At 39.0% G+C, this 23558-nt stretch overlaps 4 protein-coding genes across 4 annotated transcripts; 2 read left to right on the top strand and 2 right to left on the bottom strand.

Moving 5' to 3' along the window:
- Positions 1-2702: 2702 nt before the first annotated feature.
- LOC115012477 (interferon-induced protein 44-like) lies at positions 2703-5650 on the bottom strand. The gene is made up of 5 exons (XM_029438107.1): positions 5443-5650; positions 4104-4247; positions 3795-3966; positions 3590-3690; positions 2703-3443 (listed from the first exon to the last, which is right to left on the bottom strand). The coding sequence occupies exons 1-5, from the start codon at positions 5479-5481 to the stop codon at positions 3282-3284; spliced, it is 618 nt and encodes a 205-aa protein (XP_029293967.1). The 5' UTR covers positions 5482-5650; the 3' UTR covers positions 2703-3281.
- A 407-nt stretch (positions 5651-6057) lies between these two features.
- On the bottom strand, positions 6058-12804 carry LOC115012478 (lipopolysaccharide-induced tumor necrosis factor-alpha factor homolog). The gene is made up of 5 exons (XM_029438108.1): positions 12649-12804; positions 8270-8573; positions 7935-7976; positions 6932-7076; positions 6058-6791 (listed from the first exon to the last, which is right to left on the bottom strand). Exons 2-5 carry the CDS (start codon positions 8556-8558, stop codon positions 6686-6688), a joined length of 582 nt encoding a protein of 193 aa, XP_029293968.1. The 5' UTR covers positions 8559-8573; positions 12649-12804; the 3' UTR covers positions 6058-6685.
- Positions 12805-16403: 3599 nt separating this feature from the next.
- Positions 16404-18591, top strand: LOC115012662 (myeloid-associated differentiation marker homolog). The gene is made up of 2 exons (XM_029438383.1): positions 16404-16670; positions 18001-18591. The coding sequence occupies exons 1-2, from the start codon at positions 16404-16406 to the stop codon at positions 18589-18591; spliced, it is 858 nt and encodes a 285-aa protein (XP_029294243.1).
- Positions 18592-20637: 2046 nt separating this feature from the next.
- LOC115012766 (myeloid-associated differentiation marker-like) lies at positions 20638-21492 on the top strand. Its single transcript, XM_029438560.1, has one exon. The coding sequence runs from the start codon at positions 20638-20640 to the stop codon at positions 21490-21492; it is 855 nt and encodes a 284-aa protein (XP_029294420.1).
- Positions 21493-23558: the final 2066 nt, after the last annotated feature.

Here is a 23558-nt window from a genome sequence, read left to right as displayed (position 1 = left end):
AAGACCCAATGAGGAGACAGAAGAAGAAGAGCCTAATACTTCCAAGAAAAAGAAAGCTGCATTTAAAAGACAATACCAGGAGTCCTACTTAAAATACGTGTTTATCGCTACAGGTGATTCTCATGCGCCGCTCTGCATAATACACAGGCTCGCAAAAGAGGCAACGAAGCCTTCAAAGCGGCTTCGGCACCTGGAGACCAAGCACCCGGCATTAAAAGACAAGCCCTTAGAGTTTTTTGAAAGAAAAAAACATTAACAAGAAGGACAGAAGCAACTACTGATGGCCATCACATCAACAAATGCGAGTGCACTGAGAGCGTCATACTTAGTGACTAACCATATAGATCGTGTGCATGTGACGTCACGCCTACGTCCTAACCCGTAAATCAGCCATGTTGGATGATATACACAATAAAGACTGCGCCTGTTCGCGTGGGAGTTGCTGCAACGCTTCGTAATTTTCTTTGTATTTAAACGTCTAAGATTGAAAGAAATGCCAATCGTGTGCGCAGTGTATAACTGTGGTCATAACGCTACTCGTGACCCAGAGAAACGCTTCTTTAGATTTCCTAAAATCATCAAAAACAACGATCCACAAAAGAGGGATGAATTGCTGTCTACCGAACGCCGCAAGCTGTAGTTTAGCAACATAACTCGTGAGGATTTAACAGAAGAAAAAGCACAATTCACCCGTGTGTGTGGCGACCACTTTATATCTGCTAAGAGCTCATGCTAAAGCTATGTCTTCAATGTTTACGTTAAACATTTGTGCTTATAATATACCCGAACACTGTAAGACCTTACTTCTCGTCACTAGGAGAAGCCTAGAAGCCTTCTCACTCACAAACCACGGCTTGAGCGGTGTATCTCGAGCTCTTTGAGAGTGATTTACACAGGCATGGACGAGCACCCTGTCATCTTTCACTAGTTTGGTAAGAAGACTACCAACCCAGCCAGAAACAAATAAATTATAAGCATCTAAAGCTCCTGTATGCCTTCATTTGTGCGTTGGTTGCCCACGACGTTTGTAGCACAAGGTAGTTCACAATATCCGGATATTCAATCGGCAGTAATGAATCTAAATCCTCAATATAATCTGACGGCTTTAGCGTGTACGGGTCAAGGCCGCAAATTTGGACTTTTTCTCTGAATCTTGCCTTTGCAGAGGACTCCAGAGAGTCACAATACTTTGAAGAAGTCGGAGTTGTATTACTGTTGTTGTTCGCTTTAAATGCCATTGTTGATTTGTTATCCAACCAACATGGAGTCGCACGCATACGTCACACGGTTTTGTCACGTGTTTGCACACTACCTATTCTGGGATGACCCAGCTACGATAGGGGCGCTAGGTCCGTTTTTTACGCTAAACATGGCAGAAAAGCGAAAGAAAACTAACTATTTTCACAATGATTGGGAGGAAGAATTCTTTTTTTACAACAGTGAAATAAAAGTGTGTATGTCTCATTTGCGGGGCGACGGCAAAGCGGCACATTGTGGAGACACTTCGGTACCTGTCACAAAAGCTACCATGCTAACTAACTCACTACCTGCAGCACTGCGGGCAGAACAAGCCCTGAGTTACGGGAAGCTTTGGACAGCAGCAGTCTGTTTTCACGAGGAAACAAGTCACAGAAAGCATCGGAAGCTTAATTTAGAGCTGCATATTTTTTAATAAAGAACAAGAAAGCCTTTTCGGACGGAGAGGTCTTAAAAGGTGCAATAATGTTATTGAAAACACTGTTCAAAGACGAGAAGAAGGTTCCGATGTGATCTCCACTCTCTCCAATGTTACAACGTTAGTGGTTTGTACAAACAGGATATGATTTGAAGATGTGACAGTTAATTACATAATTTTTTTTTTTACAGAAGTGATACTTTGTACTAAAATATAACTGGTGTAATTTTGAACAAAATTAAAGTGTGATCAGACAGTCTCTTCACATATATGAATATTTATTATGATTATTATTATTAATGATAATATTATCATTAAAGGTGAACCGTGAAACTATGTTATTCAGGAAGTTTGTATCAAACAAGTCTTATTATTAAGTAGCCTACCCTTGAAGTAGCTCTCGGTATCAAAAAAGGTTGGTGACCCCTGGCTTAGGCTATATTGCCATGAGGTTGACACCATGAGACATTTCCAATGAATCTTGGCAACTATCTGCCTTACAGCTAAAGTCACAACCACGTAAATTGTTCGTGTATTGCCAAGCCCACTCTCAAACTTGAACATGGAGGTTACACATCTTTATTTTGGTGATCATTATTATATTTAAATGAAGTATAAATGTAAATCTTGGTAGTATGTGTCAACGTGGCAAAATGTGGTCCTGGAGAGACCTACTGCCAAAGAAGACATTCTCATGTCGGATTTCAAAATTAAGCCCTTATAATGTGTTATTAATGCAATGTTTTTACTCATTTTCAGATTAGAACGAAAGGGAGACATCCTGTTGCTACAGACTAATTTCACTTAAAACTGATAGAAGACCACCTCAGTGTCATTCGGAGAATATCAAGATAAATATTATATTTTAGAGGGCATTCATTTTGAAATTCCACATCAAAATATCCTAAAAATGTATGTGTGACACTCACAGGTGGTCATATATGACTCTTAAGTGGAACTAGTGTGTGGTAACAGGCAATTTCCTTTTGATTCTAATCTGAAAATGAATTAAATATTGCTCTAATCACACAATTTAAAGAGCTTTAATTTCTAAATATATCCTACATCAGAATGTACAATTGAATGAAGAATTCATTCCATTAAAATAATAAAAGCTGACCTCTCAGACGCACCTCTATCTCCAAATGCATATGGTCAGAAAATAAGTCAAACATTCAATTAATGTGAAATAAACAAATATGCTGACAATGACGACGGCAGCATAGTTTATTTGGACCATAAAACCTTTTACCATGGACAGTTGTGCGTATAACCACATGCAAACACCTTGTCTTCAAACTTGATGAGTTTTCTTAGGGACAAGTGAAGCTGTTGCTTCGATCTGAATGAGCAGCCAATCACAGAAACAAACACATTTCAAACAGAATTTCCAATTAAATTAAAAAGCCAGGAATGAAGCCTCACATGATACAATGCTGATGTACATGGCATTGTATCATATAAATGATACAGTATATCCATAACATGCTTGACATTTTCTTTTTTTAAGTACCCTACACATTACTCTTCAGAAAAAGACTCTTGAGAGTAGTGTTGTTTTCATGCTTTGATCCTAAGGTCTGTCTCAGCTCAGCAGTATGTGGGTCTACAGGTTGTTGATGAAGTCTTCTCCATAGACAATCATCTGTCTCAATGCGATCAGTATCGGCCCATTAATGTCTTCATTTGTTTGGAGTTCTGATTCGTAGTTCTTCACAAGAAATATGCAGTTTTGTGGAATTCCCAGCATCAAGCTGAATTTGTCGACCTGAGTAACGGCATTTCAGTTTATCAGTAAATTGCAAAGTGGTGACCAAAGGAGATTTTCGTGCTGAAATTCTTCAAATTGAACTTAAATAACATTTTGATATTACAAATCTAACAACAAATACAAAATCCCCAATAGAAACGTACCTGTTCCTTTAGGTATATGCTCTCGTAGACATTTTTTATGTTGTTCTTCACCTCAGGACAGGCTTCATCAACTTTGGTGAGAATAGCCAGTTGTGGAATCCCTGTCAAGACACAAACCTAATCAGTATTTTAAACATGTTTTCTGCTTTTTCTTTTTCTTTTTGGGGGAGAGGGGGTTCATAACTATTGAGATGTCTGCTCTTACCCATGTCACTGGCTGCTAGTCTGACGTCTCTCATCTTCTTCACAACTTCATCACTTATTAAAGATACCAAGTCGGCAGGCATGACACAAACCAGAGCGTGAACCTTGTCGTCCAGAGAGGGACATGAGTTGTATCCTTGATCACTTTCCTTCAACTGGACTCCAGGAATGGGCTTGGAAAAAAAAATACAACACCAATAACATTTGGCACAATGCAAAGCATAATTAAGTTTAAAAAGTGGTAAATGCAAAATATTAATAAAAAATAAATAAAGTAAATTAAATGATGTCAGAGTTCAAAGGGTTGTACCTTGTAACCTTCTGTCACATGTCCCATCAGGGCCAGTTTGATGTCTTCCACATTCACTCCATTCCTTCGCTCAAAGCCCATGGTGTCATTGAAAATGAAAGGGTAAAAGCTCTCGGGGTCTTTGTGGATTTTAAAAGCTTTGTACTGTAAAGCAGAAGGTGTAGTTATTTACATAATGTTAGCAAATCCCAGATAAGTTTGCAATATAAAAAGTCAAAGTCATTGCTTCTTCCAGAGAAACACAGGATGGCATTGGATTCAATTCTGAGCTTGTACATTATATCTGAAGAGTAACCAAATAATAACTGAATGCAATTGAAATAAAGCAAATGTGTTTGTTTCTGAATATAGAATCAAACCAGAATCTGCTTTATTGGCCATGTGACATTGACTCCGGTTATAAGTTGGTCTCAGTCTACTCACACACAGCTCCAAGAACAATTTAAAGGAAGATACAAATACACATACAGCTAAACAAACACACAGCTGAACAAAGATAGGTATACATGAACATAGAACTAGTATGTACATACAAGTAGGTGAAAAACAGATGTAAGCTATATACAATATAAATATATATAAAAGCAACAATGGCCAACAACATAAAATGTCTTTATACAAATCAAATACAAATAGTGCAAAGGAATAAATATAGAATGTAATTACTTTATAATACACGAGTTAGGTGGTTATGAGAGCTACACACAGTGTACAGGACTTATATTTGACAATGATGGATGAAAAAAACACAACTGTGTGGTTGGCAAAAATGGTATATGTTAGAATTTTTTTCCTAATAACACCACAAAGTCAGGATTCAAATCAAATAAAAGGGTTTAATCTATATTCTTGCAAGAAGGAGCTTGAGTTTAATACATACAACGGATGATCAAACTCACACATATATAGGTTTGTAAGGTCTGCTGTGTTGCTCACCGGAACAACTCTCCCAGCGGTGGGTGGGTGGTAGGTAGGTAGGTAGGTAGGTAGGTAGGTAGGTAAGTGTAGGTGTAGGTAGGTAGGTAGGTAGGTAGGTAGGTAGGTAGGTAGGTAGGTAGGTAGGTAGGTACTTTATTCATCCCGAGGGAACAATTTATACCCATTGAAAGAACAGGAAGTCATAAAGAGCTTCCAGGTCAGTCTTCCTTTGTTCTACAAGATGGGGGTTTACAGTAAACACAGATGTACTACTCAACTCAGGTCCCAGACGTGCTAATTCAATCGACTGAGGACTGTTCTTTGATTGAGCAGTTCACCTCCTGTCTCCTGCTGTGCTTTACAATCAGTATTTCCTGTATTTTCCTATCAGTATAGAATATAGAATAACAGTTATTCATACCTTTTTGGTAAAGCTGCAACCAGAGATTGTATCCGTCATAACTCGACCGGTAACTCTGCCACAACAGTAACTATAGCCTACTACACTAAAATGACGCTTATACTGAAAATTACGATAGCTTAAAGAGACTTTTCTTTCTTGGTTGACATGTTAGAAAGTCTTTACCTTTATTTACGTGGCTCTGGATAGAGTGCCCTTCAACTGAATGTTCATGGGAATACTGAGCGTATAGGACAGCTCGCTTTCACTTTCGTGTTCTTCCCACCCACGTGACTTAAAGGAATTTACAGACCAAATTAAAAGGAAACACCCTTTTGCCAGGAACTGATTTCACTTTAAAGTGAGAGAAGAAGACCTCAGAGTGTCATTCGGACCCTGACTGGGGGATCCTGAGGCGATCCCAGGACAGTGAGGAGATATAATCTCTCCACTGGGGTCATGAGGTTGACACCATGAGACATTTCCAATTAATCTTGGCAACGATCTGCCTTACAGCTAAAGTCACAACCACGTAAATTGTTTGTGTATTGCCAAGCCCACTCTCAAACTTGAACATGGAGGTTACTTCAGGGCTAATTTAATCAGCGGATAGCAAGCAAGACACAGGAAGGTGGCTTGGGGCTTGTTAAGTTGTAGCATTTATTCACAGACAAACTGTACACACTGCACAGCTTCTCACCATCAAACTCTTTCTCTTTCAGTCTGTCTCTCTTTCTCAGCCACACTCTCACTAGCTTTACACAAACAACATATGCACTGAGTTATTGCTTCAAGAAGTTTGCTACTTGTATTTAGTTTTAAAAAACATCTTAAAAATACAAAGTCCCTGATGCCTAGGCCCAGTAGGGAGTCAGCTCTGGCCTGGCGAGCTGCCGGGCTTGCAATATACTGGTGGGAACCCCGTGAGCTACCAGCTAACTAGTTCTCCTCCCAGTGACAGCAATAACAGCATGAGAAGACGCACAGCGTACTAGTAAGTGCTCAGTTCAGTTTGTCTTTATTTTCATTGGCACGTTTGCTTGTTTTTAACCGTTGTTCAATGAATTACAAATGTTCCACTGACTGCTGAATATGACTCAGTGTGATGCACAAATCATGAGCATTCAAACTTGAAAAAGTCAGAAAATAACAGTAACAGTCTTAGCATAGGATAAGAGCAATTTTTTATCAGTATCAAAAGAATGTTAGAACAAGTAAGGCTGCAGATAAGCATTGAGGTATTCTCCCCCATTGACAGTCAGTTTCACATTCGCTTATATATGTAGATGACTCTGTTGCAGGAAGGACAGTAATGCTCCACATCTTTACAGGAATCAACGCAAAATGGGATACAACTGAAAAGCAGACACCTGTAGGAGGAAACAAAGTGAATTGTTACTTTCCAATTAACAATAGTTTGTAAAACAGGACTTTTTGGTATGTTTCAGATAAAGCATTTTTTAACCAGAAACTAGATTCTACAAGTTTATACTAAAAAGGCAGTTTTTACCCAAAAAGGGCAAGGGCACCGCAGATGAGCCAGCTCAACATGCCGGCACTGTGCTCTACCCTGGTGATCACTGACTTCTGACAGTTGGTGCATACAGTGTGTCCTGGGACGTCATGTAGTACCGATCCTACTAGGATTTGAGTCACTGAGGATAACAAAGGCACAACATGTTAAATAAAGGATTTGTCTTACTTGTTCAAGCTTTAAATTAGTACAGTGTCTCATTTCTTAAATAGTATCTGATCATTGATAACTGGAAGTTATACACGGCACCTTTTTAGGTATTAACTAATGCAGTTTTTTTTTAACATTTAATTTTATAATGTCTGTAATTGTTGTAGTCAGCAAATTGGATATATCTGTTGTTTCTGTAGACTTTCCACTTTGTGCAGTCATCACCAGATTTGATGATAAAATGTACTGAGTGCACTGACTCAACAAGACCAGCAGAGGCTGCCAACAGTGCAATAACAGCCATTTGTTGAAGAGTTTCTGTTTCTGCCTTTCTGAAGTCTTTTTCCTGTAATTTAAGTCATTGAGCTGTCCAAACATAAAGGGTTTTATAGTAAAGGACAGTAGTATTATTGACAGACAGACAGTAACAGCATATGAATGACAGTTACAACAAATGATCAATGTAACATCCCACAGTTCACATTTGTAGCTTGTATTAGTGTTTTGCACATGTGGAACCCACGTTAAGAAGTAATATACCTGTGATAGGAATCCTTACCTGTCTTTATCTGTTACAACAAGAAATACTCAAAAAGTGACTGCACACCACAAGAAGAAACGCTAAACAATAGCTTTGTGTTATGCACAGAGGCTACGAATGGGCTATTCTTCGGATCACTTTGGTAGGAAACTGAGGACTTCACCCACTGACTTTGTGGTATCGTGTAGAGGCAGTTCTAACTTCACAAGCTAGAACGGAAACACATCACTATCTGCATGTCTATTTTGTTTTACATGGGCCAGTCTTGGATCAAAAGCTTCGTCTCACCTGTTGTGGTAGGTACAGCCTGGACCGGAGCAAAAGCAACACCTGGCAGATGAAACAAAGCAGGAAAGGCCGGTGCAGAACAGATATTTCCATAAATCACATATATTATTTTTAATTTGTGGATTTTGATCCGTTATTGTATTTCAACATATTTTGCCTAATGGGTGGTTATGTATACATATAGTTATGTTTAGGCTATACAAAGCACAACTTAATTTGTTTTCACAGAAAACGTTGTAAAACAGTGTTGTCAGGCCTCAGACGGGCAAAATGAAGCCTGGTCAAGGTTACGATGACATTTGAAAAGGAACAGTATTATGTTTTAACACACAGACCTCCCTGGTAAATAGTAGATTGAGGCGCTGCAGGGTGCCCCCCTGGCTGAGGGTACCCCCCTGGCTGAGGGTACCCCCTTGGCTGAGGGTACCCCCCTGGCTGTGGGTATCCCCCTGGCTGTGGGTACCCCCCTGGCTGAGGGTACCCCCCTGGCTGAGGGTACCCCCCTGGCTGTGGGTATCCCCCTGGCTGAGGGTACCCCCCTGGCTGTTGTTCTGCACCCCAATGGTGCATAGGTGGCCCAGGGTATGGTGGAGCAGATACCTCTGGTGGGTATCCTTTTTCCATCTTCAGAAATCTTAACTGCTTATGAGAAATGTGTATTATTATTGGTTGATCAACTGGCTTTCAAGTTAATAAGTAAAAGTATAAACCATGTATTGTATTGATGCCACAAAACAAATACAAACAGTATGTGAACGCTTTTCATTTACACATTGATAGCTAAGTGGAAAAGTTGCAGATATAGAAACTTTGATGATTCTTAGTTTCCATAGGTGTGAAAAAGTCCATCTGTAAGAGTCTTAGTGTGCTTGTTCTCTCCTGCTGTAGTCACCTTAAGTGAATGACTCCACCAAACGTGGAGCGCTAGGAGAGAGAAGCTACGCTAGAAGCGTGTGTGGACTGTTAACCCCTTTTCCCCCTTTCCCATTGTGCTTAACTGCCTAAAGTGAGTAGCCAAGCAGGCTACTTGTTGAGCTGCTATTTATGTGACACTTGTGAATCGGTCTAAGTCGTTGTTTTAGACCAAATGGGATTACTGAATACAAAGTTGTTAATTCATATACGATGAATCTAAGAGAAATGTCAAATTGATTATTGATTATAATATATTATATATTGGTTAAAGGTGTAATGTGTAAAATATGCCAGAATTTAAACTTAAACAATTGAAAATATTATAAGTGGTAACAGCTATGACGGTATGTCAAAGACGTCTATGTATTATGTTGCAGAGTTATCTACTGACATTAGCATGCTAACTGACTAGCCCTGCCCGTCCTGTCTTGTAATACCACTTGTTCCTCTAGAGGCGATAGTGAGTCACTGTAGCGGCAGTCTGCAGTCGGCAGCCCCGGCAGACAGACGTAGCTCCAGTTACCAGTTAGCAATAACCTCGAGTACTCTAAAACTTAGAATACAATAAATTAGCTAAACTACTACATCTAAAATATAAACATAAGAAAACATACTTTTATTGACTTTTGTTGGCTTTTCTAATAACTGATGGATTTGATGATTTATGAATTTAGATTGTATGGACTCAGAACTACATATTGTATCTTTAATATTAACAGTTAAGATTAACGTTGTTATCAGGATTCATGTTACATTCATAGAAAACACATTATCTTTATTTTGGTTATTATATTATTTAAATGAAGTGTAAATGTAAATCTTGGCTGCATCACATAGCCCTATTAGCCCAGACTTCATTTACTTTAATTCAATAGGTTTGGTTAGAAAAACTTTTCTCTTTTCTTTTCTCAAATAAGCAAAAGCTAACAGTAGCATCTCACAAACATTTCCATTGGATAATTTAGACTTAATGTTTTTAAGAAATTATTAGATTCGACTTGTTTATTGAGCTCAGCTCAGATTTATTGATTAAACTCATCAACAGCAGCAGGAGGAAGTGAAGAATTGTGCGGCTGGTCTTCCCCGAACCAACTGAAATTTCTAGCTGTTGTACTCTCTAACCACATGTTCCACATCCTCTTTACAACCCACACAAACGCTGCATTACAAGTAAAGTCCATACTTAAGGAAAAGTATTCAATATAATATCATTCACAAGGACATTTTGTAGACATTATATTAGTATATTAGTGTTGCTTATGCGTTAATGAGTAAGCAGCATTTTACTATTGTTTAAGATATAACAATGTTTATTCACTTTTAACAGTGCATCATATGTTATTAGGTAATACAATGTTGTATATGGAATCTGGAATATAACTATTAACTAAATGTGGAGTAAAATGTATAATGTTCCCTCTGAACTGTTTTGAGGTAGAAGTATAAAGTGGCACAAAATGCAAATATTCAAGTACAAAACAAGTGCTTAAAAATTGTACTGAAGTACAGTACTTGAGCAAATATACTTAGTTACTTTTAGCCCTGGGGAAAACTGAGTGTTAGGCCTATTACTGCTCTGACGCAGGTGGAAGGAAACAATGAACAGCAGTTATTTATTATATCAATCATTTGCTTAGTGGGAGAAGCGTGAGGCAATAAAGCTTGTGTTTGAAAGCTACAATGTGCTCTGTACTGGCCCAGATTCCTTAAAGTGACAATCCTTAAGATTTTAGTCCTGGTTGATTTGGTGATACTCTATTTAGATCTGATTTTATGCTGCACATGGCATCAGTCTGCAAACAGCAGAAGTGAAAGTAATTGGTTGCCTCCCTGAAAAGTTGGAGGGGTGCAGCCTTTTGTCTGCTGTTCTTCATCTAGAACAGTGCTTCTCAACAATTTTTGGGCCAGCGCCCCCCTATCCATTATCCAGGTCCCTTACCGCCCCCCATCAAATAAAATGTAGTCTAATTGTCTACCCTGAATTTTAATGTTGATTATTATTCTTAGTATTTATTATTTATATACTGATTATATTAATTTAGTATTTTAATTCTTATAATATTTTCTTATTATTAGGTTGCTATATTATGTTATTATAAAAACTCAAATGATCTGAGATTGAAATTAAATAATAACATTTCAAAATATTTATATTATTAAACAAATGTTTTGTTGTTTTTACCTTCAATTGCCCTAATACACCATGTACCCAGGGCATACCTGTCAACCCTCCCGTTTTTCCCGGGATAATCCAGTATTTTTCCTTCTATCCCGCTGTCCTCCCGTTTAAACATTTTCCCGTAATTATCCCATATTTTTAACTTTTCAAAAATAGAAATAGGCCTAATTTTAAAAAGTCTACATGGTAAAGTGGCCTCCGGTAAAGCAGGTGGCAGTATTATGTTTAACTTTAGCTGAAAAACATTATCCACCAGTAAACACACAGAAGAAGAAAACAGGAACAATAACACAGAAGTAGAAGACAAAACAATATGGATGAGTCACAGTGAATGGGAGATAGATGGAGACGCAGTTGTACCTGGCCACATGAAAGGAGACCTTCCCTTATTTAATAAAAAGCAGAGTCGGGCAAACTCTTGCTTTTTGTAAACTGTGCGATTCAGATGTTAGCATCGCACACGACGGAATAAGCGATGTTCGCCAGCAAGACAAATCATCCAAGCACAAGCACGCCAAGAGGCACAAAACATACACTGTCAATGACTTTGTGTGTGACAAGAACTGTGTCGGAGGCAAACCAAGTGACCAGAGCTGAGGGAAAGATGTCGATGCTTTGCGTTAAAAAATAATGTAGCCTTCAGCTTCTGCAATGATTTCAGTCGCAGTGTTTCCCGACTCTGCCATCGCAAGGAAGTACTCGTCGGGGGAAACAAAAGCCACACAACTGATCCATCATCAAATAAATTGATGATAATAACTAATAAATAAAATACATAAATCTTATAAACATGTCTGTACAAGTAATACATACTTTAAATAAACATGTCTATACCCGTCCCGTTTTAGCCAACTACAGGCCGATATCTAACCTACCCTTTCTCGCTAAAATCCTTGAGAAAGCAGTTGCAAAACAGTTATGTGTTTTTTTTTTGTTTGTTTTTTGAGGTTTTTCAATCTGGATTTAGAGTTCATCATAGCACAGAGATGGCTCTGGTGAAAGTTACAAATGGCCTTCTAATGGCATCAGACAAAGGACTTGTCTCTGTTCTTGTCTTGTTGTTACACTCATTAAAAGAAACCTACTATAGTATGTTAACCTGTTTATATTTTAGTTGTACTAGTTTGGCATATTTATTTTATTCTAAGTTTTAGGCCTATTATCCTTTATTCTTTATATTGTGTATTATACTTTTTACGTGGAGCTTAGATATCTGTGTGTTTACTGTGGCACTGGGAGCTGTACAGTCTGGGTAACTTTATGTTACTTTGTATGTTCAGTGTCCAGTAAGTCATTACAAGACTTCCTGTGTCTCATCATAAATCCATCCTAAATGTATTACAGCAACATGAGGCACACACATTAATTCACCATAGCGTTTCCCTTCTGCCTCGCTCTGTTTTGTTTGTACAATGTTGCTGTATAAAGTATACTCCATAAATTTCTGACGGGAAGTTCATACTTGTTGCATCTCTTCTATACAGTGGTGGAATATTACTAACAGCTAAATTAGTTCAACATTCACATTTATGCACATACATTACATACATACTTTAACAAATCGGCAACAGGTACTGATCATTATACATTTTCACATATGTAAAAATAAGAGTTACCTACCTTTAAACAAAATAAAAGAGAGTTTTGCACCTCCTCTATTGGAGCTTCCTGGCACTGAGGAAGAAACGCATTAAAACCAAAAGAGTTCTGTCGAAAGACGATAAAGGAAGTCTTTTTTTTTGTTTTTCCTATGATGTAATCGACGGAATGGAGTTCAACAAAATCATAGGCACCCTCCCCCTTTCCCCTCTCTTTCTTTCCATGTGACTGGGTGGGTCTTAAGAAAACCAGGATAGTATACAGTGTTTGTTCAATGATGACTGATGAGCAAAAAGAGAGGACGAGAGCCGGGTGTTTGCTAAGTACAAAGTAGCTGTTTCAGTGAGCAATCTAATTCAACAACACATAGTGTACATAAAGTACATCAGTAATACTAAACATTGTGACTCAGACTACTTAAGATCAAGGGACAGAGGCAGTATTATTTGTAGATTAACAGAAAGAAATGTTGCTTTGTTTGTCACAGAATATCTACCACCTATCACTGTCGAACATGTGTTCATGTGTTATTTCCTGTCTTGTTTCCTCACCTAATGAAAACCATATGAGAGTGTGGTTAGAAAAAAACGAAACGAAACCAGCCTCCATTCTTTCCACAAACAACTTTCCACAACTTTCTGTTACAATCCTGTAAAAGACCATACCATACTATATATATTTATGATAGTTTGGGAGCCTTATTCTTCTTTGACCATGTCTTCTGGTTTGTAGCATCGCTTTCACTCCCTCGGCTCACATTATCTGGGTGAACAAAAGTTGAACTGTCCTCTTTCCCCGGTGCACGTTTCTTATCTACTCTCACGTCATGTACCCGGCGGGCTTGATATCACAAGTTTGACATATATATCCCTTGTATGTTTCATTATTTGTAAGAACATTTTGACTGAACCCTGCTTTGTGTCATCCTGTTCTTCCAGCGCTCATCGCTGCTTTCAGAATCAACTCATAGGGGTCGAACCAGTAGATTACAGATTAGAAGGATACAAACTTCAGAAACATCGTGATTTTCACAGCAATAGGTATGCAGGGCCTAGGAGAAATAATATTTTCATTAAACATAAACAAGCCTCTCCCAAATCCAAAAGTACTTAATCTCAAATGTGTAAGTATAAAGTGTAAAGCAGGATTTCTCTGGAGCTCATAATTTTTTAAGTTATGAGTTCTCATGAAACATACCACACTCTTTCGCAATACTGGCTATTCCTCAGTGGAAGTAAACATGCTTATCAGACACTCTCTCCCACACACTCAGTGCGAACCTCTCTACACATGACTTTGACACATGAAGGGCTGATGACAGTCAGGACGAGGCTGAATATACTGAGAGGACACAGGACTATCACAAGGACATCAGATCTGCACTGGGCTACAGCCACGCTGATAACTACAGCCAACATGGGTTTTATTTTTCATAAATAGCAACTAGAGATCAGCAGAACCACTAAATTATAATGTTTGAGACTAGTTTCCTTCCTGCAAAGAGAGCACAGAATGCGGGGTCAGTTAAAGGACTCTTCAGCAGGAAGAATGTCAGAACACACAGAGATCGTCTCTCGTGAGGCCACCTGCATCCGAGAACTTTGTTAATTATATGTTATACATTTCTTTGTGAATGCTTTAGGTACTTGCGTGGTTCTTGAAGAATTACAGGCAGATACATTTTTTTAACTTTCTTTCAACTCTTGGTGAAAGTTGTGTTTCAGTGCGCATTGCTGCATCTCTCTGTTTCTGCTGCGTAAGTCAAACTCGTGCAGTGGTCAAAAACAGGAAATAAGCATCACAGGGAGTCAGGAGAGACAGAGCCCAAGATTTGATTTAAGAAAAAACGTACCAAGAGTATCATCAGGTCATGGGAGAAAACATAAAAAAATAAGGATTAAAGAGGTTTAATGAATGCAACTTTTGATTTCAGAAGTTTAGTTCATATCGCAAGCGTGAACAAAAACACAACACAAGAGCAGACTTACCTTCACCCATCAGCTGTATTCAGGGGCATGTTTCTCAAAAGGGTCTTATAACTCTCCTTTGAACAAAAAAGACAATAAACAACAGTTAATGTAAAAAAAACGTTGTGTCTACTTTTTGTTTTCTATTGAAAAAGCGCAAACATAGCAAGGCAAAACGGCAAGAGGACAAAGCTCTGGGGTTGGCTTGCACCACCTGCTGGCGAGCACCCTGGGGGAGTCGGGTTTGGGTTCAGGGTCGAGTCCAGGTCTCAGTTTTATGACCTCACATGCTCACATTGTTCATTGCTACTGTATGTGTGAAAGAATGCAGCAATCTCTTAATTATAACAACAGAAGCAACTTATCTTTAACTTTGTGGTTGCAGTGCCGTTGCTAGAAAGCCTCTATTATCAGTATGATAAGAAATGATCTCAAATAAAGTGTTTGCTATTCTTCTCATTTGAACAAACATTGACAACTATAGGCTAAACTGTGTTTATTTACAGTCAGTTAGTCATAAAAGCAACCTGTGTCTTATACTGTATAAGATGACATGTAGAAACAGTCCCCTGACCCCTGCGCTGTTCTGTCCAAACTGAGATGATGTTCATATACAAATATCATAACCACTCCCCATTTTGAGCGTTAGCGTTAGACGTAAGACATTTATTTTTATAAATGTATTTAAGGAGTTTTGCCTAATGAAACCTGCAGTAAAAGTCTTCGCCAAAATGGAGAATGCATTAAACAGCCACACTCCAGAAAATACTGACACAAGCATACAAGCACACACAAATGTATCAGAAAGTACTAACAGTTTAAAAGTGAAGTCATGCTCTCTTTCTTTTAGATTTTGTTGCGAACACTTAAGCCTTTGAATATTTTTGTCATATTTATTAATCATCATGTCTGAGAAAAGAGTCTGATTAAGAACTCCTTTAATGGATTAATTTCACAAATAGTTAAATAAAGGACATTTTCAGATGACTTTAAAGTGTGTGTGTGTGTGTGTGTGGTGTGTGTGGTGTGTGTGTGTGGTGTGTGTGTGTGTGTGTGTGTGTGTGTGTGTGTGTGTGTGTGTGTGTGTGTGTGTGTGTGTGTGTGTGTGTAGTTGGCAGCCTAAAACAGTTGGCAGTTAAGTGGTTTTAATTTGGAACAGTACTGTAATTTATAGCCCTTAGTTGATTAGTCCGTATCTTAAAAAGCAACATTTAAATCCTAAATCTTGGCTCTTGTCTCCTTTGCAGTATCTCTTACACATTTCACATTCACTGAAAGACAAATATTAGCACCATACATTTTCTACTGTAGCACCAAGGCCCGATTCTTCTTAAGCCTCCTGTAACACATTAACAAATTTGAACAGTTTATTATTGGGCAAGCCGCTTTGTTAGCAAACATAATGGATGACAAATAGGGGGAAGTGAGAGGCTGCGTCATAAGGTATATATGTTTATTACTGTGCCTCATGCATACAACTGATAAGCAAATGAAAGAAAACAACAGATAAAACACTCCATATAACTCATGCACTTCCACATTAAATTGTTGAATAATGACCATTTGAGGTAGAGCGTTTGGAAGGGCGTGGAAAAGGGAGCGGCAAGAATTTCCACATTCACCTTTTTGTGTGTCCGTCATTCAGGCAGCACTAACCGGGTGAGAGGCGAGGACTGACGAAAGCACAAGAACTTTTTTTATTTTTTTATTAAATCAACAAAGGAAAGAGAAGACAAGCTGGTGAAAAGAGATTATCAAATCAATATCTACCCAGAACCAAAGTAAATTGAGCACAGGATTACAATCACCATGGTTACACTGGACTTCAGCACACTGACGGTGCCTGTGGGCATTGTGCGGATACTGGAGCTGATCTTCACCTGCATCACCTTCAGCCTGGTGGCATCAGTGGGCCACGGAGCTGGGTCCTTCTGGACGTGGTGCATGTTCACCTGGTGCTTCTGCTTCTGCGTCACCTTCCTCATACTCTTCCTGGAGTTCACGAGCCTCAGCGCTAAGTTGCCCATCTCCTGGGAGGACTTCACCACCGCGTTTGCCATGTTGGCTACTCTAATGGTGTGTGCCATTTTTTTTTAACTCTCTTGTTATTTGTCTGCAGATATTTTCAGGACAAACTTGTTGCAGGTTGTTGGTGAAGTAGCTACATTAGTGACTAGCCACTGACATTACTGTTATTAGGAATAATAAAGTCTATATTTTGCAGAAGAAAATACATTTGAACAAAAATAAATTAGCAAAACATTTTGAATAGTACAGTATGTGAGCTTTGAAGAACAATAAAGACTTTTGAGCGACCACATCAGTAGCATTGAAGTCCCAATCTATAATACAAACCTAAACAGGTGGCAGCCAAATCCATATCACTACGTAGTTGTTAAAAAAAACATTGGTAATATATCTTACTTTAGGAGGTTTCATTTAGGGGTGGACGATATGACTTAAAATGTATATCAAGTTTTTTCTTTTTTTAAAGTGACCATTATATCACAATATTACAAAATCACAAGGGATACCTTCCTCAAAACATGATTATACCTGTTTTCACTCTATTGTCAATGTAAGGGAACATATCTGAAGAAAGAAAGAACATTAAATAAAACGGTTGTGTTTGTTGGCTCCAAATAGAATTTAAACTAAAGTATATGTGTTTGCGGAGGAGTAGTAATAATGCCCCATAATGTTGGTTAATTAGTAACTGTAGTACGATTAACGAGTTAACAGCCATGCCGTTGTTTTGAGTTGTGAGTGAACTGTGTTGCTGAGTAACCTGAATCTGACGCTTTCTTCACATTAGTTTTATTTATGGTTTCATTATTTTATTATTAATTATTATGACACAAACTATTTTCACCTCTGAAATAGAGGGGCCACATCATTTGTGATCTGACATATCACTACCAGACAAACTGTGAATCCCATTACACGACATTTACATCTTTGAAGAAACTGAATAAACGTTTACATCTGAACCATAGAATATATACAGTTTGTGATCTTAACACACACGAAGAAAGAGTTTGAAACATGTTGTGCAGCAGACGCTGTTGGGCCAATAATGTGCAAAACACTCATGATGAGACCGGTATACCGCCCACCCCTAGTTTCATTGGGCTCACGTTGTTTTTTGCACCCCTACAATTCAATAAAGAAATAAGTAAGCGAAGCAGTGTTTTCTACCATAAATACTTTAACAGCTCCCCAAAACAGATAATGATAATCACATGTTTGATTGGCTTTGACATTGGGGTATTGTACATTTGCATGTTTTACTATCTACTGGTGCTAAAAGATTAATACAATATGGTTCTCAATTGTACTCATAGTCAAATGAACTGAAAGTGTCTTCAAGAACGAATCATGTCTCACCATATTTCCTCTCATACAGGTGCTGGCAGCATCCATCATCTATCCTGTCTTCTTCACCTGCTCTAACTGCGGCAGATCGATTGGTGCCAGTGTTACTTCATGTCTGGCCTTCATCTTGTACGCCGTTGATGTCGGGCTGACCCGGGCTAAACCTGGTGAGATCAGTGGATTCCTGTCCACAGTCCCAGGCCTCCTCAAGGTTCTGGAGGCCTTCGTGGCCTGCATCATCTTCATCTGCTTGGACAACAACAAGTACTCTCAGTATCCGGGGCTCCAGTGGTGTGTTGCTGTCTACTCCATTTGCTTCATCTTTGCCCTCCTAGTCATCATTTTTACTATCTGCCGCCTTCTGTCTCTCTTCCCCGCACCATTTGACAAAGTCCTGACAGGCTGCAACGTGCTGGCGGTGTTGATGTACCTCACAGCTGTGGTCATCTGGCCGTTGTACAGCTTCCGGAACAATCCCAGGCCGAGCAACTGCGTGAAAGGGATTATATGTACCTGGGATAATTTGGTGGTTATCTCTTTCATGACCGCTTTTAACCTTGGTGCTTACATTGCAGATACGGTTTATTCTTTTAGGCTGGTGTTCTTCGTAAGCAGAACATAGGTTGCAAATGTGCCTCACAGCTCAGGTATTGGAAGTCCAGTAGAACTCAAAGCGTGTGTAAAGTATCTCTTGTACAACGTTTTTCATTTCACTGATGTTTTCATGATGACCCCAAGACTCTCTGGCTTCTTGTCGATTTGATCTGAACTTCGGTGACTATTAACTGTCATGATGATACATTCTCTGACGACATGAAACAACAGTTGTTTAATGTTTAACATCTGGAAGATGTGATCCCAATCTCTGCACTTAATCTTTTCCACCATGATTCTCACCTGATCCTTTGATACAGCATTGATATGACCGTGTCAGCCTCAGTTGCAAACTCATTTAGTGCTTATTGTCAGCGAGTGAGAAGTGAAGAAAATGTAACAAAAGTGTGGAGTTATTGTGCACGCTTACATCAACATGGCTGTCAATATTATTAACACAATTATTAATACAAATTAAACTGACTGAATGAGTAATATGTTTAATGACTTTCTAATCTGTTTAATGGGTGAACAGGTACAATCTGACCTCTCCTATCTTTCACAAATTATGTTTGGAAAGGTGTGTCAAAGTGTGCATATCCTGAAACACAAAGCAGCAATAGGTTTCAATCTCACAACTCCACTCCCACTTTGCTGCTTTTTGTTTAAACAAACCTTTTACTGTCACGAAATGTATTCACCCCTTTGTTTTTCCACATTTAATCCCAAAAGGTAAAAATGGAGAGAAGAGGCAGTTTACATATGTGTGTGTTTAGCCTTCTTTCAACAATATAACAAAAGCAAGTGAGTAATTGTCAGGATTAAAGCCTGGTTTGCTTATGTTAATGATATCTTTGGAGGGTTAGTTACACAACCTTTGCCCAGTCCAGGCATTGCTGCCCTCTACAGTCAAAATGGAGACTCAGGAGTAGATATTTGAATGATCTTGTAAACACAAATAAAGAGAGAGGGAGAGAGAGAACAGGAACCAGTGGATGAATGAAAGAAATGACAGAGAGGAGGAGACGGTCGAAGAAAATCCCACATGTATTTTAGAATAAGTGCTTCTGTTGTCATATAGGCTACTGTGGGTGATTGACCACATCACACAATATTATTTTAGTCCCAACCAATAATACAAACCTTTAAAAAAAGAAGTTGTATAACTTGTTTCCTCTTTGGTGCAATGTACAAAAAGGGGCCGTACATAGTACATAAATGTAGCTTTAGGTTGTCGGCAATACACTGATGTAAGGAATCACAACGCTTAAGTAAATAAGCTAAAACATCATACTGTAGTATTACTGTATTATGTTGTGAGATGTCTGTTATGTGTGAAAAAAGAAAAAAACTATTTTAAATAGATAAATGTGCAACATTAAACTCTTTTAGCACTGGAAGTTTAATCTTTTCCATAAAATCCACAAAAATTCCTTCTTTCAGACATTGGGTGACGTTATTTAAATGGAGTTATCGTCAGCTCTTATAAAACGAGGCTAAAGAGATGAATTTGAATATGTGGCTCACAGCAAGGGTCTCTTGTGATTCCCTTAACTATCATGGATGCGGGTAACCTTATGGTGTGTACAGTACGTTGGCTGTATACTGTCTATGTGTATACCTTTAAAAGGAAAATAAAAAGACTCCTATTTGCACAACCCAGGCACAATAAATAAAGGACAGCAGCAGGAGTGATTTTGCGTAGGATGTGACCTACACCCCATCATTGTGTTGGAGATTAGTCCCTGAACCAGGCTTGCACTGAGGACCAGAGTCCAGTGTGTGTGGCTAAGATGAACACGATAACAGCCAACCGGTATCCAATCCGTGGAGTGAAACAGGGGCCATAAACTGTGCAGATAAGCCTGGGATGCTGTGTTTGACTGTACACCCACGGCACTTTGAGTTTCAGTTTCAAAGAACACACTTGCTCAGGGCTTTCGTCTACTTGGATTTCTTCAAAAGGATCTGGTTTGGAAAACAAGGCCTTGCTGCACTGACGGATGGCACTGAGTAGAATCAACTGACTTTGAACATTATTTTATTAGGTAAAACAGACTCATCCTGTCCAGCCATGATTAGTGTGGACTTGCGGGCGATCACCCAGCCTGTGGGCATCATGCGAATAATGGCGGCCCTCCTCACCTGTATGTGTTTTAGCTTGGTGGCAACAGTGGGACACGTCTCATCTCCCTACTGGGCGTGGTGCATGTTCACCTGGTGCTTCTGCTTCTTCTTCACCCTTCTCATTCTCATCCTGGAGTTCACAACTGTCAATGCCAAATTACCTTTTGCCTGGGATGATTTCACCGCTGCCTTTGCCATGCTGGCGAGCCTCATGTGCCTTTGCGCCTCCATCATCTACCCCACCTTTTTCACATGCAAGACCTGCCACCGCCAGATCGGTGCCTCTGTGGTGTCCTGGGTCTGTTTCGGGGTGTATGCAGGCGAGGTGGCTTTAACTCGCCTTCGTCCGAGCGGGCAGAACAGCGGGTTCCTCTCCACGTTGTCCGGCATTATGAAGATGCTGGAGACGTTCCTCGCCTGTCTCATCTTCATGTCCCTGGAGACAGGTCAGTACTCCGGCTCCCCGGGTCTGCAGTGGTGCGTGGCCGTGTACTCCCTGTGCTTCATCTTTTCCATCCTTATAATCCTGCTCAGCATTGGACAGCTGATCTCGTATCTTCCGTTCTCCTTTGACAAGCTTGTGATCGTCTATAACATTTTGGCAGCTGTGATGTATATTACAGCTATGGTGATCTGGCCACTGTATAGTTTGCACAACAGGAAGAGACCCAGTGACTGTGGCCCCCTCTGTCCCTGGGATAAACTGGTGATGGTCACCTTTATGACGATCCTCAACGCTATCGTTTACACACTGGACACAGTCTACTCCATACGCCTTGTGTTCTGTGTCAGTAACCAGTGAAGCTGCAGCTTTTCAAATCTAACATGAACTGAGAACAATTGCAGTCCAGGGTTTGAACTAGAATTAGTTGTTTTAGACACAATGCAAATGCTGTATGCAATATATATATATATATATATATATATATATATATATATATATATACAATATATATATATATATATATATATATATATATATATACTATGTTCTGCTAAAGAAGAGTGATTACAATAATGAAATGTTGGGTGCCCAGTATACAATGGAAAGAAAAGTTGAGTTAGTTAATGATTAAAACTATATAACTGTATAACTGTCGAAAAGGAATTAACCTGGTGGAACTTTGGATCCTGCTACACAAAGACTGATCAAACAGTGCGGTAATAATACTGAGCTCTGAATCATAGTCTGTGTGTGTTTTGACTTTCATGCTTGTCATCTAGTCATTTGTGGGTGTCTTCCTGATTAAAGAACTAGTTTGACATTTTGGGTAATATACTAATGATATTTCTTGCAGAGAGTTAGAGGAGAAGATTGATAGCACTCTCGTGATCTTCCCATATACATCTCGAAAAGAAATCAAATAAGAATATTTTCTAAAATGGCTAACTATTAAGACTGGGACAGGAGAATGACAGCCAATCTGTCCTCTCTATTGGACAACATGTCCCCCCCCCCCCTCCAGGGCACTTTGTCCGCACTGTGCAGCTCCTTCAGTGACAGGCTGCTTCACCCGCAGTGTCTCACGGAGAGATACCGTAGGTCCTTTCTCCCTGCAGCGGTCAGACTGTACCATCACCACGGCCCCTGGTAGACCACCACACCAAGAACACACTATTCCACCACTGTTGTGCAATTATCACTGCCATGTGCAATATTAATTTTTAAAACTTTTTATCAACCACTTTTTACTTATATTACTTTTACTCTATTTTATTATATTTAATTGTGTACTCGCCACTTTACTTTCTTGTCCTTTTGCTGTAACAAGGTAAATGTCCCCATTGTGGGACAAATAAAGGATTTCCGATTCTGATTCTGATTCTATTCTTTTAATCCTAGTGGCATGAAAAACAATCTAATGTTTTTTGTGATAAAGATAGCATATGAATATGAACTGAATGCATGAACACTGACAGGCAAACAGTGCCAATGCAGCTTATTTTCTTCCTCAGTGATGTGGCGGGAAGGGATGGAAACGCTACAAAAAGTATGACGTCAATTCATTATTTTCTTTTTTTAACCAATTGGAAACCTAAAAGCACATCTCACTTGTAATCCTCCAGCCATTGTGTTACCTGGCACACCAATCCGTGTGAGTGATCTGGAGTCAAATGGAGCCGCTGAAGCGTGGAAATGTAGCTTTTCTTCTCATGTCTGTCTGTCAGAAAGACAGAGCTCGTTTAAGTCAATAGTCTGTATCTGTCGAAAAGTGCAGACAGCACAGTTCGCTTTGATTTGGAATACACAATGGACAAAATCCATTTAACAGTGGGTGTAGTTCACATTGTCTCACTTCAGGTGAAGAAATCTACGTAAAACTAAAGCAGTCCATAGTTATAGTGCCAATTTAAAATGGGCTGCAGCTACCGAACAGTTGAAAGAGTGACATTTTTTCTGAAATCTGAGTTTATATCCACTTTAGAAAGGATCTCTAAGACTTATCAATGGGAAGTGGCGTTTATGGACAGAGGTGCTTTATGTTCATCAAATCAATGACATTCCTTTAACCTCCTCTCGCTCTGTTATCTGAGGAGAGTTCATAAAACACTAGTTGACAATCACAATCATTAACAGGGGAAACACAACTGTTGGTTCTGTCATTAAGTGCAGTTTAAACTGAATAAATAATGGTAATTAATGTAAAGCCAGAACCTTTCTTGAAAGCATTTTACTTTAAGTCCCCCTATTTAGCATTTATAAGCAGTGCACTTTTAATAAATGTTTTAAAACACACTCTAATGTAGTGGTATGCAACTATAAGGACATTTTAAGTGTTTTTTAGTGTACTGTATGTGTCAGCAATAATAAGTTCTCTGATGAAAACATATTTTCTACTATTACAATTGTGTTATTATATTGCTATT

The sequence above is a fragment of the Cottoperca gobio genome, chromosome 8, assembly GCF_900634415.1.
Source record: "Cottoperca gobio chromosome 8, fCotGob3.1, whole genome shotgun sequence".
In the NCBI taxonomy this organism is placed as follows: Eukaryota; Metazoa; Chordata; class Actinopteri; order Perciformes; family Bovichtidae; genus Cottoperca; species Cottoperca gobio.
This window is presented reverse-complemented; position numbering and strand designations above follow the sequence as displayed.